Raw genomic sequence first — 18,559 nt, 5'->3', positions numbered from 1 at the left:
AAGGGGAAAAGGGGAAAGGAAAAGGGAAAAAGGAAAGGGGAATAGGAAAAGGAGAAAAGGAAAAGGAGAAAGGGAAAAGGAAAGAAAGGGAAAGGAAAAGGAAAAAGGAAAAAGGAAAGAAAGGGAAAGGAAAAGGAGAAAGGGAAAGGAAAACGAAGAAAGAAAAAGGAGGAAAAGGAAGGAATAGGAAAAGAGGAAGACAAAAAGTGAAGCATCTTGGACAAAGCATTCAACTCCTTCAGTGAAAAGTTCCAGAGATAAAAGGAGAAGCAGAACATTTCTGGGAAGAACCACCATCTCCCACCCTAAAAAAGCAGCTGAGATTAAATGCTTGTTTTTATGTGATTAACATGAGGTGAAATCAAACGTGGTTAATGAAGCTAAAAATGAGAATCTGATAAATCGGCTCTGTGAAGCATTGCCAAAGGCACACAATAAACCTTGCAAAAAAAAAAAAAAAAGGAAGAAATGTCCTTTCCTTACTCCTTAAATTTCAATTTCAACCAACAGGTAGGAATATCTGAAGCCCAATTTTCAGCCTGGTGTTGGGCAAAACTTTAATACGATATCATTGCAAGTCAAGGAGTTCAGAACACGAGCAAAGTAGGATGGGGGAAAAAATTGTGGCAATAAAAGTTTTTCCCATTCCCCTGAGGCTGAGGAAAAGGATCTCTAAGTGGTACCTCCTGTTTAACTAAAAAACAACTGCACAAAGCTTTCAAGCAGCAGCACCAACAAAACACTTAACCTGCCTCAGCTGACAAGTGATGAAGAGCTTTAGGAACACTTTGCTGCAGCCTGAAGATGAAAGAATAAAACAAAGCTTTTCTTTTCATCTTAATGAGATTAAATAGTCCATTTAAAGTGTTTTTTTTCTACCACACTGAGAAGTCTCTGGCTGTAAATAAATTGGGCTGGGAAGAAAAGTAGCAATTTGCTATTAAACCTAAAGGTTTTATTACGTGGAGGTCTCCTCGTGCTGCTGAAGTGGTGTTATATCTAACAAGTGCTATTTTTCAATAATACAAAGGAAATAAATGCACTTAAACTCCTCTGCTCCTCCAGTCAGTGCAGAGAGAAATTTGGTTAAGAATATCTGTTGTACCATAAAACCAGAGAGGATTCTACACAGCAGAATGACAATTTCCTTGCTTGGCGCTATCAAGACTCGTGTTGGGTGAAATCAAACAGCTTTAATTTACTCATTGGGTTTATCTCCTTAAAATGGTCAATGTTTTTTTATTTTGTTCTTGAAGATTAAAAAAAAAATCATTCAAACTGCTCCAAATGACTTCTATTCCAACAATCCCTTAAATTACAAAGCTCTTTATCTGAGCCAACTATCTGGGCTTTCTGACCTATAATCCCAGGAAGGTCTCTGAAGGACAAAGGAGGAATGGGACAGAACAGACAATTCTGCAAAAACACACGTGGGACATTTCTAACAAAGACCACGACAAACGGGTCCCAAACAGGCACTTTCAGATTTTCAATGCATAAAGTAACCAAAACTAAGGAAAAAAATGAAAACATAAAATCCAAACGTGTTGTTAGATAGATTTTTAATTAATTTTAACATACATAAAAACCCCCAAACTCAAAAACCCTACCACATAAGTCCGGCTCATAAACAGGAGATAAACTCTGGCTGCATTTTCAGCAAGCTCAGCCTAAGGCTGGGCTCAAAGTCCTAAAGCTTTGCCAGGATTTAACTACAAAACAATTTACTCAGAACTAGTAAAAGGCAATGGCACCACTTCCATCCATAAATGCATAAAGATCCAGTCCTTAAAACTCGTTATTTCCTGATGTTTTGCAAAAGGCTCCATGAACTTTTCCTCCTGAATTGAGCTTAGTAGAAATTAATACAAAAATCACACAGCAGCCACCAACAGCTGTTTTCCTAAATGATTTTTCCTGCTAAGCACTGGAAGATGAGGCTTTAACAAGCACAAATCTTGTGCTCCCACGTGAAAAAGCAGAAGGTTTTAACTTTTAACTCACAAGCCATTGCTAAGCAAATACTTTGGATGTGCTTGTTAAACAGCAGCTACGACAAAAATCCCTTTATTTGTGTGCTACACAAGATTTGGAGAGGCAACGTCTGCACTCAGCAAACCCTAATAGAGCACAGGCAGCCTAAAGCAGAAAAGCATGAAATTTAATTTCCCCAAATCCACCAGAGACCCAAAAAGCACATGGAAGGCAGTACATAAAAATTACCTGCTCCTAAGAATAGATGGAAACAAAAAGCGATGTTTCTAAATGAAGGCTCCTTGAAAAATAAATTCTGCCTCTCTGCAAGGAGCCACACACAGGAAATCATTTGTAAAAGGCAAAAACTTGAAGAAAGTGACTTGAGTGTGCCTGAGACCTATTTACTTCCACATATGAGGACAGGACCTGGCACATTCAGGGCTCTTCCTTTAAATTTCATCTGGAATAGACCAAGTTTCCCATCAGCTGTAAAATAAGAAACCATTAAATCAATTAAATGTCCCCCTGATATCTGACAATAGTCATGGGATAAATTGGCTTTCACCCTGCCCCTCACGCGGGGGAAAAAACCAAAACCACAGCTCAAGGCCACAGATTGAAAAACTGCATTCCTCCATTTGCAGAACCCTTGGAAACCCCGAGTTTGTTTCTTTAGTTCCCTTTTCAACACTGAGTAACAACCAATAAAGCAACAGGGCTGGGAATCACTCTGTAATTCCAGCCTCCAGTGCCTCCCACACAGGGGCCACTTTTCCCACGCAGAGTCGAGCAGGATGATTTAATTCCAAGGAAAGAAAAAGAAAGAGGAAGGGAGAGACAGAGAAATCCGTGCTGCATTTGGCCTGGCCAAACTGCACAGTGACACAAACACAGAATTTCAGAATGGGGTGGGATGGACTTGGGAGTTTTCAGCTGGTCCAGACCCCCCTGCCAGGAACACCTTCCACTTCAGGGTGCTCCAGCCTGGCCTTGGCACTTCCAGGGACCCAGAGCCAGGCACAGCTTCCCTGGGCAACCTCTGCCAGGGCTTCACCACCCTCACTGGAAAAAATTTCCTTCAACCCAAATTTGTATCATGTCAAACTCTAGGTTCATGTTAACACAAGAGGCATTTCTTGGAGCATGTTTAAATCTATTTAATTTTATATTTAAGCTGTTCTGGTGGGGAGTTCCTGGTGGTTTAAATCCCTGCACAGCACGTTAGGATAATGAGCAGATGAGGTTCACTGTAACATCAATTAGAGGTTAAAAACATCACATTTGCAGATGTTCCAACACCTTTTGCCTTTTATTCCTGCTTGCCTTTAGTGTAAAAGCCCTCGTTCCAGGGGATGTCTCAGCACTCAGAAAGCACCAAAACCAGGCAGCCCAGAGGTGCAGGGCTGCTGAAATCCCACCAGCACTGCTTCAGGGGAGGTTCAAACTGCTGCTTGGGAATGAGACAAATGTTGGGAATACAGGACCAGCTTTTTCAATCATGCCTTCCAAGATGAAAATTCACCAGGTTCTAGATGTTCATGGAATGGTTTGGGCTGGAGGGGACCTTAAAGCCCATCCAGTGCCACGGCAGGGACACCTCCCACTGTCCCAGGCTGCTCCAGCCCCAGTGTCCAGCCTGGCCTTGGACATTCCAGGGATCCAGGGGCACATCCCTTCTACACAATTATGGATATTTTCCATATTCAACTCCTCTGATTTGCCAGTTTTTCCCTGGAATTTCAGCACCATTTGACAAGGGCTTACCCAGGCACCTGAAAGCACCCACAGAACACCGTGCACATCACCAAGACAGCAAAAACTTGAATTTCTGCAGCACGTCCTCCAACTCCAGGGCAGAATTCCATCTCCCCCAGTCTCCTGCAATCCAACAGGAATGTCAAGCTCCACTAAAAATCTGCTGTTCCACTGCCAGCACTACAACTTTGGCACCTCGAGCAACCTGGTGAGTTACAAAATGTTTCACCTTTGGATAATAAAACACTGCCATCAACAGCTTTAACCAAAAGGATATCAAGGCACCTCACTAAAAATGAATATAGTTATTAACAATAATATTATAAAAATAATATAAATATACTATATAAAATATATCTATATTATATTAAAAATATATTTGTTTTATGTAATAATAATACAGACTAGAATATTACATATTGATATTATTATATGTTAATACAGACTATTTTATCAATGATGAGATATAATGTATACTAATATAAATATTCTATTATATATTATGTTATATAACATAATATTTTATATTAATAGAATATATAATAGTATAACTATATTATTGTATATTATAGATTATATTATGACGATATATTATAATATATAATTATACAACATATAATGTATAATATATACAACATAAATTTTATTAGTTTATAGTATTCTTATTATGAATATTATTATTAATAGTAATATTAATTTATATCAAGGAAATCATGGCCTTTCAGGCTATCAGTGATCCACAACCATCTCAGTGTTGCCTGAGGCTTCCACTCCATTTATTTCAGGTTTCCAGTGCAAGTTTAAAACACCTTTTAGGAAGAATTCCCAGAGCTGTAAGTAGAGGAGGGCAGATAAACACAAAAGCAAAACCCAAGCTCTTCTGGCTCCTGCTGCAGGAGGGAAGGTGGAAAATCCACATCAGGAACTCCCTGAGCTTTCCAGGTGTCTACAGCAAAGGGAATCAACCCAGGAACTGCCAAAATTCTGTTTTTTTCCTGTTCTAAAAATAAGAGGGATTCTAGAAAGTAACATCACAAATGTCAGTTTATTTCATCTTTCAGCTCATGCGGAGAAAAAGTGCTGCTGGAACAAAAATGTGGATGGAAGCAATTAATACATGAAAGGGCAAAGAACTGCCAGGGTTTATTTGCAGAGGATTCTTGCTTAACTGGCAGAAATTCAGAACAACTCTCTAAACTTCCAGGTGCTCCCAAAAACTGAAAACACAAAATAATTCTCACAAGCAATACTGCAGAGCCTCCCTCTCACTCCTCCTGAGAGGTTCCAGTTTTAAAATCACTTTTTCACACAGTATCCAGCTATCCAGAATCACTAATATCATCAGGACATGCTGCAACTCTTCAAAAATATTAAATTTTAAAAATTAATAATCCTGGGTTTTTTTGAGTACTGGAATGTGCAGGAATAGGATGTCCTTAAGGATCTGCCACCTTCCCCAAATGTGTCCCTGAGAGCTTTCTCCTATGTGACCCCACACCCAAAAGGTGAAGTTTGTTCTCAAAAGCTCAGTTAAATCCTGGGTTTGTCTCCAGTTGGAGCCCAACACTTGAAATCCTCATTCCTGAACATCCCAATAACATCTTTAGGTGTTTCTGACTGACACAAGGTATCCAGAGCCACAGAAACTCCACCCAAATCCAGACAGCAACACAACAAAAAGCCACCAAAGCACAAAAATTAATCCATGAAAACAAGCAAGGTATGACCCAGCTCCTGAGGAAGCACCAGCAGGGCTCCTTTTACTACACCCCTACACAATATTCTGTGACAGGGGGCCTTGGCTGATTTATTTAATGAGGACATAATAATAAACACAGTGAAAAAAAAGGAGAAAAACCCTCTGTGCCCTTAACAGAATCTGTTTCTGCAAAGGGGGAAAAAATTACTGAGCTACTGACACTCTTGATAATTTAAGCATTTATTCTTCTTTTTTCCCCCTCATAAACTATTGGTTTTTCCAATATGCACTAAGCTAAAATGAATTAAAGCATTCCCTCTGTCTGAAGCTTTAGGTATAATACACACACAGGAAAAAAAATAAATACCAAACCTCGTTGCCTGACCAAATTACTTTCCATCAATATTGCTTTAGGAATTACAGACAGACCTGAAAGATTTTACACTTGTTAAATATTTTAGTGCATTTAATATTACGCAGAAGCCAGCAAGTGAGCCAAGCGAGCTGAGATGCTTTCAGACATTGTCTTTGGCTGTCAGCTTGCAGTGTAAGTGGATGTAATTTCATTTCTGACCCCAAACTGAAGTCAATAAATTCATCGTTATTGGCAAGCAACAAGACACATTCTTCCATGGAACTTAATCCATTATTGCTCCACCAAAAGCTACCAGAGGCTTGCCTGGAAGAAAGGGCTGGGTTTAAAAGCTCTAATGTTTCTCCCTCTAGACAGCTTTTCTTGTTTTTGTGAAGTGTTATTTGTCTGGGATACAGAAGCACTTCCCCAAAATCACAAATTCTTCAAGGAAAAATACATTTAATGCTTTCCAAGCTTGAGAAGGTCAAGAAATTCATGGAATCCTGGAATGGTTTGGGTGGGAAGGGATCTTAAAGAGCTTTTAATTCCACCCCTGCCATGGCAGGGCCACCTGCCAGTGTCCCAGGCTGCTCCAGCCCCAGTGTCCAGCCTGGCCTGGGGCACTGCAGGGATGCAGGGGCAGCCCCAGCTGCTCTGGCAATTCCAGCCCAGCCAGGAATTCCTCATGGCCAAGATCCCATCCATGGCTGCCCTCTGGCACTGGCAGCCATTCCCTGTGTGCTGTCCCTGCAGGCCTTGTCCCCAGTCCCTCTGCAGCTCTCCTGGAGCCCCTGCAGGCCCTGCAATGTGCTGGAAGCTCTCCCTGGAGCCTTCTCTTCTCCAGGGGAACATTCCCAGCTCTCCCAGCCTGACATTGGATCCATCTCCTCTCCAAGACATTCCTGGACCCAGGGCCTTCACTTGGAATCTCAGGAATCCATGAAGGGTCTCCCTTCCCTTCTCCTCTCTTTTCCGTCGCCATTTTCCATCAAAATCCCTCGGGATGGATTCTGAGTGTCCCAAATCCCAGAATCCCAGAGCAGTTTGGGTGGGAAGGGACCTCAAAGCTCATTCCAGGGACACCTCCCCTATCCCAGGCTGCTCCAATCCTTCCTTGGGCACTGCAGGGATGCAGGGGCAGCCCCAGCTGCTCTGGCAATTCCAGCCAGGAATTCTTCATTGCCAGGATCCCATCCATGGCTGCCCTCTGGCACTGGCAGCCATTCCCTGGGTGCTGTCCCTGCAGGCCTTGTCCCCAGTCCCTCTCCATCTTTCTTTAGGCCCCAATGAGGTCACTCCAAACTTTCCTTCTCCAGGCTGAAGAATCCCAATTGTCCCAGCCCTTCCTCACAGCAGAGCTGCTCCATCCCCCTGATGAACTTTGGATTCACTCCAAGTCTTTCAACTCAAAGAAAAACCCAAAACAAACTAAAAAGAACCAACAAAAAAAATTTAAAAGCACTATTTCCCACATACAAAGAGAAACAAAAATGAAAGCTCAAGGTATGCAATAGTGTGAATTAACAGAGAATTCCTGGGGTGTTACAGCCCTCCCACACCCCAAAATCCCTGGAGCTTCCTCACAGGACCTTTGCCATAAATAACATTTAAGGATGAGCAGCAAACAGCACAGGAAAGCAGGTAAGACATGCAAGAGTTGTTCCATAAAAATCCTTTATCTGGAATAATTTCTTCACCATAATGAAATCCAGGGACACAATGAAAGAGCTACTATTTTTTAAAAATTAAGCAAGAAGATTCCTTGCCCATGGTTCCCTGCCCACTGCAGGGGGCTGGAATGAAGAGATCTTTTAAGATCCAACCCAAACCACTCTGGGATTCTGGGACAGACCCCTCCAATTAACAGAAAACCAAATTTATGCTCCAGAAAAAAAGAAAGATGCTGAATTGTGTTTACTCAATCTTGCTGCAAGGCTGCCACAGGGCTGGTGTTGAATCAGGGCTGAGTTTCTTGGGATTTCCTGTAAGGCAGAAGGCCCTGGGGGAATTCTGCTCCCATGAACAGTTCTGGAGCTCTGAGAAGAGCCTGACTTGAACTTCCCAGGTTTCAGGGAGACCACAAAGCCCTGCTCCAATCTCTGCCACTGCTTCTCCCTCCTGCAGCAGCGGGGCCCTGCTCACTGGGCTGGAGGGTTTTAGTTAGAGCAGAGCACTCCTGCCACGAGGTTTGATGCATTTCCACAGCCCTCAGTGATGAAATATAAGAAAAAAAACACTGATCATTGAGCTGTACATCACTTATTGCCACCATTCCAGGGTAGGAAAAGTGCATGTTCTCCTTTTAATCTCCTTTTAATCTTTGCTTAAGTGTCTTTCAACAGAAACTTCCCAGTAGGTTTTTTTTTTGAGGTTTGGATTGAAGGTATTTGAGATGGTTGTTTATGTTTGGATTTAGGTGTTCATTATTTTTAATTAGTGAAATAGTTTTATAACCATGAGTTTGGTAGTTTTTTATTAGCAAGGTACAAATCATTAATTATTTTTTGTTATAAGGTTTTTTAAGACTAAACTATCTAATTAAGAAAGGACACTTAGATTATTTTCGTTTTTAACTTAATAACTGATTTTTTGAAGTTTGTAATGTGAACTTTTTTGTTTAATTACAAAACATTACCTAAACTTACGAAGAAGGTAAAGAAGAAAAATTTGGTTTCACTTTAAAACTTCTATCTTGTTTCATATTTTAAAAGTTTAAACTTTAAGTTTTTTACTTGGTGATGTTACAGACTTGTAACTAACTCTACGCTTGTAATTTCAGTACTGTTAATGAAATTTGGAAGTTTGTTTTACAGCCTCGGGTCAAATACAGTGTTCTCTTGTGGGTCAGTGCCTTAAAGCACAGAAAGTTTAAAATTCTCAGCATCCACGATTCCAATATTTCCCAAACTAAAAGTCAGTTTTGATTAAAGGACCAAGAATTTTCCCTTCAGAACTCAAGACATATTTGGATATTTGCATGTTCTGGGGTGTTTTGGAGTTTTTTAAGTCTTTAACAACAGATAACAGTGTGGAAACCCAACTCTAATCTGTGTTTTACACTTGAATGTCAGCCACAAAAAAAAACAAGAGGAATTTTTAACAGTCTACAAGCTACAGATGAGCTGAAAAGTTAATATCAAAAAAAATCATCCCTGTGAAAGGGCAGCGAGTCCACTCTGCTGCTCTGAAGGGCACAGCTGATTTGTTCTTTCCCATGAAAAGCTGGAAAGGAGGAGCAAACCTGCACCTGCTCCTCGGTGCTGTCTCCCGGAGGGTGAGGAAGGCTCCTTCATCCGATCGATGACGCTGTCGGACAACTGCAAAACACAACAGAGGCAAAGCTCAGCCCCTCCTGTGAAAAATGCCCGTTTTGTGGTTGGCTTTTCACAAATATTACAGTGAATATTGTATGGGTTATGTCAGAAAGTGCTGCTGTATTAATTTTCTTAGATACAGCTTTAGGTTGTAATGTTAAAATGGGAACTGTGTGGGTGGGATATTTTTTTAGAGAAAGGAATGAGGTACTTGCACCAGGCAGCAGCCACAGGACACCTCAACCTTTCAGAGAAAATGAATTTATTGCCCCCTTATCAGAAGAAACGAACTTCAGAACTTCTTCCTGCCTCCTCAGCCCTGGAGATGCCCTCAGGATTCAGAGGAAGAAGCTGAAGCTGCCCAGACAGAATCCTTGGTTTGAGTGGAATTGATGCCTCATGGGTGAGGTGTATGAATATGCAACAGGCTGTTGCTTTAAAGGGTTAATCTTTCATGCATCATTTATGAGAGGTGTGAATATGCAACAGGCTGTTGTTTTTAAGGGTTAATCCTCTGTTAACTGCGTCCTTTTTCAGGGTTATTTTGCCCAGAAAAGGTACCCAGACTGTCCAGAACTCTTTTTATTGTCTTGTATTGTCCTAAATCCAAACTTTTGTTACTCTAATTACATGACTATTTTTACAACCATTTTATTACTATTAAACTTTTAAAAATTTTAAAAAACAAGTGATTGGTGTTTTCCACATTCTTCTCCCCATTTCCCCTCCGAATGGATTAAACTTGATAAAACCAGAGCCTGGAGCTTCTCTGCAACACAGAGCAGCTGCTAAAATTCCACCCCAACACAAAACAATGCCCTTCACTGCTCAGAGCACCCATCACCTCAAAAAAAAAACAGAATAAATTTATTTTGGCTCTCACAGAGGATACAGGGAAGAGTAAAGGAAATAAAACACCTCTGGGTGTGTCGCTGGTAATTAATCAGTATTTTTGCCTTTCTCACTGATTTAATTTGCCTTTGTGAGGTGCAGAGCACTCAACCCGGGAAGAATTTCATCCTGGGAAAGCCCTCCAAGGACTTGTGCAACAGAGGTGGTCACAGGGGAACACAAAGTTCACCCTGATGTTGACACAGCACAGAAAAATATTCAAATTATGCAGAATCCATCAGGGAAAGAGCAGCCTCCAGCTCCGGATCTGTGGAAGCCCATGGATAAAACGAACAAAAGGGAAAGAATTATTAGCATAAAGGCTTCTGGATTCCAACTTCTGGAATCAAATCGCAGAGTTATTTAGGTTGGGAGAGACCTTGAAGAGTTTTAATTCCACCTCCTGCTGTGGCAGGGACACATTCCAGTGCTCCAGGGTGCTCCCAGCCCTGGCCTTGGGCACTGCCAGGGATCCAGGGGCACACACCCTGTGCCACGTTTCAGAGCACATGAACTCCACTCTGTACGGAATATATAAAATACATTTTTATATATACTATGTAATATATAATGTATATATATATATTATAAATGTAATATATAATACATATATTACATTTATATATAATATAAATATAATGTATAATATATTATATTTATATAATATATATTTAATTAATTATATATTAATTTAATTAATATCTATAATATATAATATATATAATAGACATATAATTATATATAATTATATTATATATAATATATTATATATATTATATAAAATATAATATATATTATATTAATTATATTATAATTTAATTAATTATATATTTAATTATATTAATATAATTAATATAATATAACATATATATTACATTTATATCACTGTCACCTATTTAATCAAGAGCATGAAATGACCAGAAATGGAAAACATCAGTTTGCTGGAACAGAATCAACTCGCAGGGCTCCTCCTGCACCTCTCCTCCCTACAAGCAGCAATGAATGATAAATTATTATCACTCCTGACAGGAGCTACGCAGTGCCTGACACGGAAACAACTCCAGAGCTGCAGGGATTCCCCAAGTGCCTTGTGTCACAAGCTCTGTGCGGGACAGCACGGACAGCAGGGGTGGCATTCCTGCGCTGCCCTGCCACTGGACGTGGCTGCCACATCCCTGCAGTGCCCAAGGCCAGGCTGGATTGCGGCTGGGAGCAGCCTGGGACAGTGGCAGGTGTCCCTGCCATGGCAGCGGTGGCACTGGGTGATCTTTAATGTCCTTCCAAGGCCAGCCAGGCTGGGAGCGGTGACACAGGAAGGTGGATCCTGGGCGTGCAGGACACGGACAGGGAGGAGCAGCGCTGTGGAGGTCAGGCAAAGACAAACGCAGCTCCTGCAGCCACACGGTGCCCTCAGCACGCTCCTTATCCCCCCTAAGAGGGGAAATCCCCGCGGCGCAGGGAGGGAAGCGGGACGCGAGCGGGGGCAGCGCCATGGAGGCGGGGGAGGGACGGTGGGAAGGGGAGCCGCGGCCGGGCCAAGCCGCAGCGCTCCGGCGAGAACCCGGGCGGGCCCCGCGCTCACCCGCACGCCCTTGACCACGGTGATATTCTCATTCTCGTCCGCCTCGAAGGTGACGCGCCGGGTGCTGCCGCCGCCGCCCATCCCGGCCCGCGGACACACGGACGGCCCCAAGGAGACTCGGCGAGCACGCTGCCAGCGCGCCCCGCAGCAACGCCGCTCCCCATTGGCCCGCCGAGCGGCCCCGCCCGTAGAACGCCGCTCCCTATTGGCTGAGCCGGCGTGTCGCCATGGAAACGGCGCGGCCCGCCCCTGCCGGGGAGAGACAGGTAGCCGGAAAGGTGCGGGAAGTTTTTCGGGGCGAACTTCACGAGGGGCGCGAGGACTACAAGTCCCGTGATGCCCCGCGCAGGGAGGAAGCGGGACGGGCGTGCCCACCCGCGCGGTGCGCGCTGGGTAATGTAGTCATGTCCGCCCCTGAATCTGTGCGGTACTCGAGCGCCTCCGGGGCGCTGAAAATCCTCTGAGGAGAGGCTGAGGGAGCTGGGAAGGGGCTCAGCCTGGAGCAGAGGAGGCTCGGGGGTGTGAAATACAAAGCTGTGTTTGGTGTCAGGTACATGCAGGCAGCGTGCGCGCCTGTGATTGGGATATGTGTGGAAACTGATCATGGGACAGTTATAAAGATGAATTCTAATAAATAACTGAGGGAGTAAAGCAGGGAAAGAAGGCCTTTGAACTCATCCTTTGTTTGCAATTAACCTTTACAGCATCTGAATTAAAGCTTTAAGGATGTTGCTGCTGGACAGGAACTTTCTGCACGTAGCCAAGCCTTAAAGAGCTTTGCAATAATAACCTTTGGAATGATGATGAGGGTGGAGATAGGATTGTGACGAACCGAAAATGAGAGGAGATGGGGATGGCACACAGAATAAAAAGGGGAATTGTAATTTAACGACCTTGTAGGTGTGGTGGCAGGGTCCCAAACCCCATGCACCCCGTACCCCACAGTAATTTTTGCTTATGCACTATTATAAGAACCAGATTATTCCTCACTTTAACCAAATTGTACTGCCAGCCTTTTGAGTGTATTCACTTTTATCTGTTCTAAACTACTTCATTAAAATTGCTGCTACATTTAGTTCTGTTTGGTTTTTATTGTGATTAGGTAACTGGGCAAACATAACAAGTAGATGAATAATGTTATTCAGGAATTGTTTTTTCGGCCTGCACGACAAGCTGCAGCTGGGTCTGGCTGTTCTGGGAGCCTCCTCCTTTTCCCCCTAAAGTCCCAAATCTTCTGCTGGTCAAATGCTAACAAATAACAGCAATCACGATATTTGGGAAACTTTCCCTTTGCTTCTCTTCCCCTTCCATGTCCTTCATTTCTTGGCTCAAGGAATTTACACCAAAACCTTCCCCCCCTCTTTGTCCCCAGGTGCTTTTTGCACAATCCCAGCAGCTTTTTGCAGCCTGTGTGAGCTGCCACATCCCATTTCTCTGTCCCCACACCAGCACCAGCACCAGCAGAGCTGCTCCTGCCTCCTTGCTCCATTTCCAACCCATTTCTATTTGGATTTAAAGTGTCTGTCAGCCACCATTGCAGCACCATCTGCCTTCCTTGGGAATTAAGATATTGCTGGAGCTTTGGCTGGTGGCCACTTTGCTACCAAATAAGAATTGCTGGGCAATATTTCAAGGGCAGTTCTCCTGAGGGGTGTGATGTGATGTTTATGGGCTGTTTTTATAGATGTTAAACCACTTTCCATGAGGGGCACTGTTAAGAATTCACCATCCCTGCAACTGTGGGTTTTTTTTTTTTTAACAGAATAAATGTGGATCTCTCTGTCTTCATTCTGAGCACCAACAAACTGATAGCGATGAGTTTTCTTTATTTTTCCCCTCTGGGAATGTTTTTAAAGGGTCAAATTGTGTTTATCCAGTGAGTGATGGCACTTGTGGAAATGCTCAGCTCCAAATCAGAAGCAGCTCTTCTCAATATATTTGGCAGAGTCCAGACACAGCCCTTGCCTCGCTGAACAGAAAGATTTATATTTAGGAATTAAGGTTTTAACAACAGCTCTTTCCTACCAGGGGCTTTTTATGATATTGTTTTCCGTGGCTGGAAATTACAGAACATATGCAGAGATTTCAGCAGGGGGGGGAAGGAAAGAAGAAAAAGGGACAAATGGGCAGAATTAAATCTCAAAAATGGCTTTGGGTCGTTTTGCTGTGTCTGGGAAGTTCAGTGGCAGTGGAAAGAGCAGGACTGAGGTAGCCCAGGATTTATGGCTCCCCTCTAATAGGTGGAAATGAAAGACTCTTTGCTGCAGGCCAGGGCTGTCTGTATGTCAGGAGCTTCTCTCTGTGGACTGTTGGAGAGCTCTTTGGAGGGTATTGCTAGATGGGAAAAAAAAAATAATAATAAAATACTGTTAGAAATTAATGCTGGGAAAAGCTACAACAAATTTGCAGTCCAAAAATCATTGGCTAACTACTGGCAAATAAACTCGTGTCCAGCTCACGACTCTCAGGAGCAATCTGCAAACAGAAAGGGGAGCTGGGCTGTGTGAAAGTGGAACATTTTAGATGTTCACATAAATAATGGGCTGGTTTTAAGAGTAGTGTGATTGTGGTACATGGGATTGCAGGAGCTCCCTTCAGTGGTTAGCAGAGAGTGCATTTCTACCAGGGAGAAAAACAACAAAAAAGCAGAGTGGCAGATAAAAGTGTAGCAATCAATATCCATCTATTAATTGCTTCTGATGGTGATTGATCTGAGCCCACTTCAGAGGTGGGTAAGCAGAAAATCCACCTCAAACTGGAGAACTCCAGGTATTGAACTAAGAATCTGGAAAACAAGCAGGAGCTTCAAATCAGGGAATCACAGAAAAGTTTGGAAAAGCCCTTTAAGATAAAGTCTGACCAATGCCAGCCCTGCCAAGGCCACCACTGAGCCATGTCCCCAGGTGCCACCTCCACAGGGCTCTGAAATCCCTGCAGGGATGGGGGTCCACCTGCACTGCCTTGGGCAGCTGTGCCAGGGCTGGATGACCTCTTTGGGGAGGAATTTCCCCAAAATCCCCCTGAGCTCCCCTGGCCCAGCCTGAGGCTGTTCCCTCTGCTCCTGTCCCTGTTCCCTGCGGCACAGCCCGACCCCCCCGGCTGTCCCCTCCTGGCAGGGACTTGTGCAGAGCCACAAGGTCCCCCCTGAGCCTCCTCTGCTCCAGGCTCAGCCCCTTCCCAGCTCCCTCAGCCTCTCCTGGGGCTCCAGACCCTTCCCAGCTCCATTCCCTGGACCCTCTCCAGCCCCTCCATGTCCTTCTTGTCATAATGGTACCAAAACTGAGCACAGGAATTGTGGTGGGGCCTCAGCAGTGCCCAGAACAATGATTAAGTTATTATTATTATTATTATTATTATTATTATTATTATTATTATTATTATTATTATTATTATTATTATTATTTTATTTTTAGGTTAAAAGCTTTCACTCTTTGTGCTGCCACGTGCTTTTCCACATTTTCCATTTTTATGGCCATTTTTCCATTTTTATGGCCAGGTTATAAATGCCTGATTCTTTGTGAAGACACAACACTTGTCCAATCCTGTTTGTCCTTGTGTGAACATATTCCATTGAGGCAGAAATTTTTCTTCCACCACTCAACACTCAATTTTTTCCGATGTACTCAACCAGTACTGAAGGACAGCCTTGCCAGGCATTCCCAAATAAATCCTAGTGAACAAATGACAATTAAAATTCAGGCTCTCGTGTCAGGAATTTTCAAGTGCCATGGAAACCCTGGGTGGGTGAGGTGCTCACGGCTCATTGCACTCCTGCTGTCAGGTTCTGCTCTGTGGAGCATCTGCTGCTCAGTCACTGTCACACTGGGTGACTTTGCCAGGTGTCCCCTGGTTGTCCTGTGTGCTCCATGGAAATGTTCAGCGTGGAAGGGCCGGGATTGTTCCTCAGCTCCTCCCCAGCAGCCACTGAATGTCACAGCAACATCTGCAAGGTGTCCGAGCATGGGAACAGCTCTTTCCTGTGGCACAGAACACGGAGCCTTCTGCTGGAAATGGGATCCCATTGATGCCTGGAGAGGCTGCCTGGAGCAGAGGCTGGACAGAGTTACAGGAATAAAGATATTTATTAAAGGCCTTCAAAGGACACACCTTGGGCAGTGCAAGAGCCCAGCCGTGGCTACACCCAAGGTGGACCCAAGATGGACTCTGAGTCACGAGTTTTCACACTTTTTAATAAGTTTTGGCCCATTTCCATATTGGGGTTCATTGTCCAATTACAGCTCCAGGTTATGCAGTCCCATCCTCCCAGATTGCTCTCCTCAACTCCCTGTATTTCTTGAGTCTAAAGCTGGAATACTCCCTGTATTTCTTGAGTCTAAAGTCCTTGGTTCTGGGCCTGAAAAGGATTGTTCTGTGTGACTGAGCTGTGAGGAGAACTTGCTGACACTTTAAATGAAGTTCAGAGCCACACACTAATGCAGAATCAGGAAAATATGGAAGCTAAACCTCAAGGCATCACCATGAGTAACTCATGGAATGTATCTTCAGGACATGCACACAATCAGAAATTATTTAGGTTGGAAAGGACCTCAAAACCCATCCAGCGCCACCCCTGCCATGGCAGGGCCACCTGCCACTGTCCCAGGCTGCTCCAGCCCCAGTGTCCAGCCTGGCCTGGGGCACTGCAGGGATGCAGGGGCAGCCCCAGCTGCTCTGGCAATTCCAGCCCAGCCAGGAATTCCTCATGGCCAAGATCCCATCCATGGCTGCCCTCTGGCACTGGCAGCCATTCCCTGTGTGCTGTCCCTGCAGGCCTTGTCCCCAGTCCCTCTGCAGCGACCCTGGAGCCCCTGCAGGCCCTGCAATGTGCTGGAAGCTCTCCCTGCAGCCTTCCCTTCTCCAGGGGAACATTCCCAGCTCTCCCAGCCTGACTCCAGCCCTGGAGCAGCTCCATGGATTCCTCTGGAATCTCTCCAGCAGCTCCAGGTGCTGCTGATGCTGGACTGGGGGCAGCTCTGCAGGTGGGGTCTCACCTGAGAGGGGCAGAATCCCCCCTCTCTCTGCTGCTGCCCACGGGGATTCTGGCTCTCAGTGCCCACCAGGGCATGTCCAGCTCTCACCCACCAATGCCCCCAGGTCCTTCTGCCAGGACTCTCCTGCCATTGTCCCCCCAGCCTGGATTTGTGCTGGGGTTGCCCTGACCCTTGTGCAGGACCTTGGCACCCTCCCCTGCTGTGCCAAACCCTGGTGCTGTCGGTGCTGTTGGCACAACTTTCAGTTCCTGTCAGGTTCACACTGATCAATGATGAATTTTTCTTTTTCTGACCGAAAAAATAAAAAGAAAAAGCTGAGTTCAGTGCTTGATGTGTTACATGCAGGACCCTTGGATTTACCTGTGGACTTCAAAGTGTGATGTATTACCATAATGTCACATTAATCTGTGATAATTTATGTTGATATCCTTTTATCTGACTGGTGTGGTTCCCTTCAGCAGCAAGTGAGCTGTGGGATTTGTAGCCAGCCCGACTGTCATCTCCAAGTCCACATTTGATTCATAGTCTCATTTCCTGTTTTTTCCTCCCACTGCTCACAGACCTTTTTCTTCTTCTTTCCTTTTCCATGGTCCATTTATTAAATGTAGAGTTAGAAACACAATTAGAATTTACTCAAGTCTATAATGTCTGAATATTAAATCTTTGGAGCAATAAAAATTCTTTCCCAAACATTTCTTATCTTTGTTTTCAGCTGATGAACTCAGGCCTAATTACTGAATGAGTGACCAAAAAAAAAAGGACCTGATTTGATCCATTCCAAGCAATCACTGTGTGAATAATCCTGACCTTCCCAAGCACAGATAAAGCTTCTCTAATCTTAAATTAGGCTTCGTTCCAGCACCCAAAACCTGAACTTTAGGGATGACTTCTCACCCCTTCCTCTGTACAAATAAAATATAAATTAAGATGGTTGTGGTCACATAGAGCTCGTTGTGTGTTGGGGTTTTTGTCTTGTTAACAGACAGAAACGACCAAGGGACTTCAAAAAATGAATTTTTAAGTGGCTGTTTCCAGCAGAGTGATGGATGCCACAAGGAGCTCCGTGGGTTCAGGCGATCCCTGAGGACAGGGATTGCCTCTCAGGGCTGCTCTCCAGTGCCTGGCTAAATCCAGGAGGGCAGGGCTGAGCACGGAGCTGGGCTCCAGCTGCTCAGGCACACAAGCAGGAGGATTTGGTGTTTAACGTCAATGTCAGCCCCAAGGTTCCCTGACCTTCACCAGGCTCTGCCCCCCGTGGAGTTTTTCATCAGAGAACTTGGCTGGGCTGGAGCATCATCCAGGCCACATCCCAGAGCCTCCTGCAGGGAGCATCAAGGGCTCGGCACTTCCATGGAGGCAGCTGCTGCTGTTGAGTCACGAGGCCTGGGAGCTGAGCTTTCACCATCAGGGTTTTGATCATTCTCTGTCCTTTCTGCTCTGTCTGAACAGAGAGAGAGATTTGAAGTTCTCTCTGTTAATATTCACTTCTTTCACTGCATCATTAAACACCTCCCTCCCTCTCTCCCTCCCTCATTTTTTTTTTATTTTTGTGGGGGCTGAGCCGAAGAATTCCTCTCTGGAAAACAATATCTGATATCTCTGTTTACTTTTTGTGCTTCCTCAGCAGCCAGAAAGTGCCGTAGTTGAGATGGAGACAATACAAAGCAGCACACTCCATTTCCAGAAGGCTTCAAACGGTTTTTATTCCAGCATTTTATACATTCTTACACAACTCATCAGTTTACTCATTGCTCACGAGAGACAAACAAGGTGCTCATTGGAACAGGCAGCTGCAGTTTCTCTCATTTAGCCTTCTTTGGTTTTTGGTTTCTATGTCAACGACCTGGGTAGGAAATTCTTTCAGGGGTAAACATGGATCCTCTTCTCAAACGTGGATCCTCTTCTCAAACACGGATCCTCCTATCAAACATGGATCCTCTTATCAAACATGGATCCCCTTATCAAACATGGATCCTCTTATCAAACATGGATATT

General features: G+C 44.2%; 1 protein-coding gene and 1 long non-coding RNA gene across 4 annotated transcripts in view; one reads left to right on the top strand and one right to left on the bottom strand.

Moving 5' to 3' along the window:
• Window positions 1-11,806, bottom strand: part of CHCHD3 (coiled-coil-helix-coiled-coil-helix domain containing 3) — a 137,323-nt gene extending 125,517 nt beyond the window's left edge. The window contains exons 1-2 of one of the 3 annotated variants that reach the window (XM_038153211.1): window positions 11,574-11,806; window positions 9,028-9,103 (exon numbers count right to left, since the gene is read on the bottom strand). In XM_038153211.1, coding sequence (XP_038009139.1) covers window positions 9,028-9,103; window positions 11,574-11,654 — 157 coding nt within the window. In that variant the 5' untranslated portion in view covers window positions 11,655-11,806. The remainder of the gene's footprint in view (window positions 1-9,027; window positions 9,104-11,573) is intronic. The other 2 variants (XM_038153212.1, XM_038153213.1) reach the window with 2 other exon arrangements.
• LOC119707787 lies at window positions 11,721-12,406 on the top strand. The gene is made up of 2 exons (XR_005258867.1): window positions 11,721-11,851; window positions 12,278-12,406. It is a non-coding gene; the product is annotated as an uncharacterized LOC119707787 (long non-coding RNA).
• The last annotated feature ends 6,153 nt before the right edge of the window (window positions 12,407-18,559 follow it).

Source organism: Motacilla alba, chromosome 1A (genome assembly GCF_015832195.1).
Source record: "Motacilla alba alba isolate MOTALB_02 chromosome 1A, Motacilla_alba_V1.0_pri, whole genome shotgun sequence".
Taxonomy (NCBI): Eukaryota; Metazoa; Chordata; class Aves; order Passeriformes; family Motacillidae; genus Motacilla; species Motacilla alba.
This window is presented reverse-complemented; position numbering and strand designations above follow the sequence as displayed.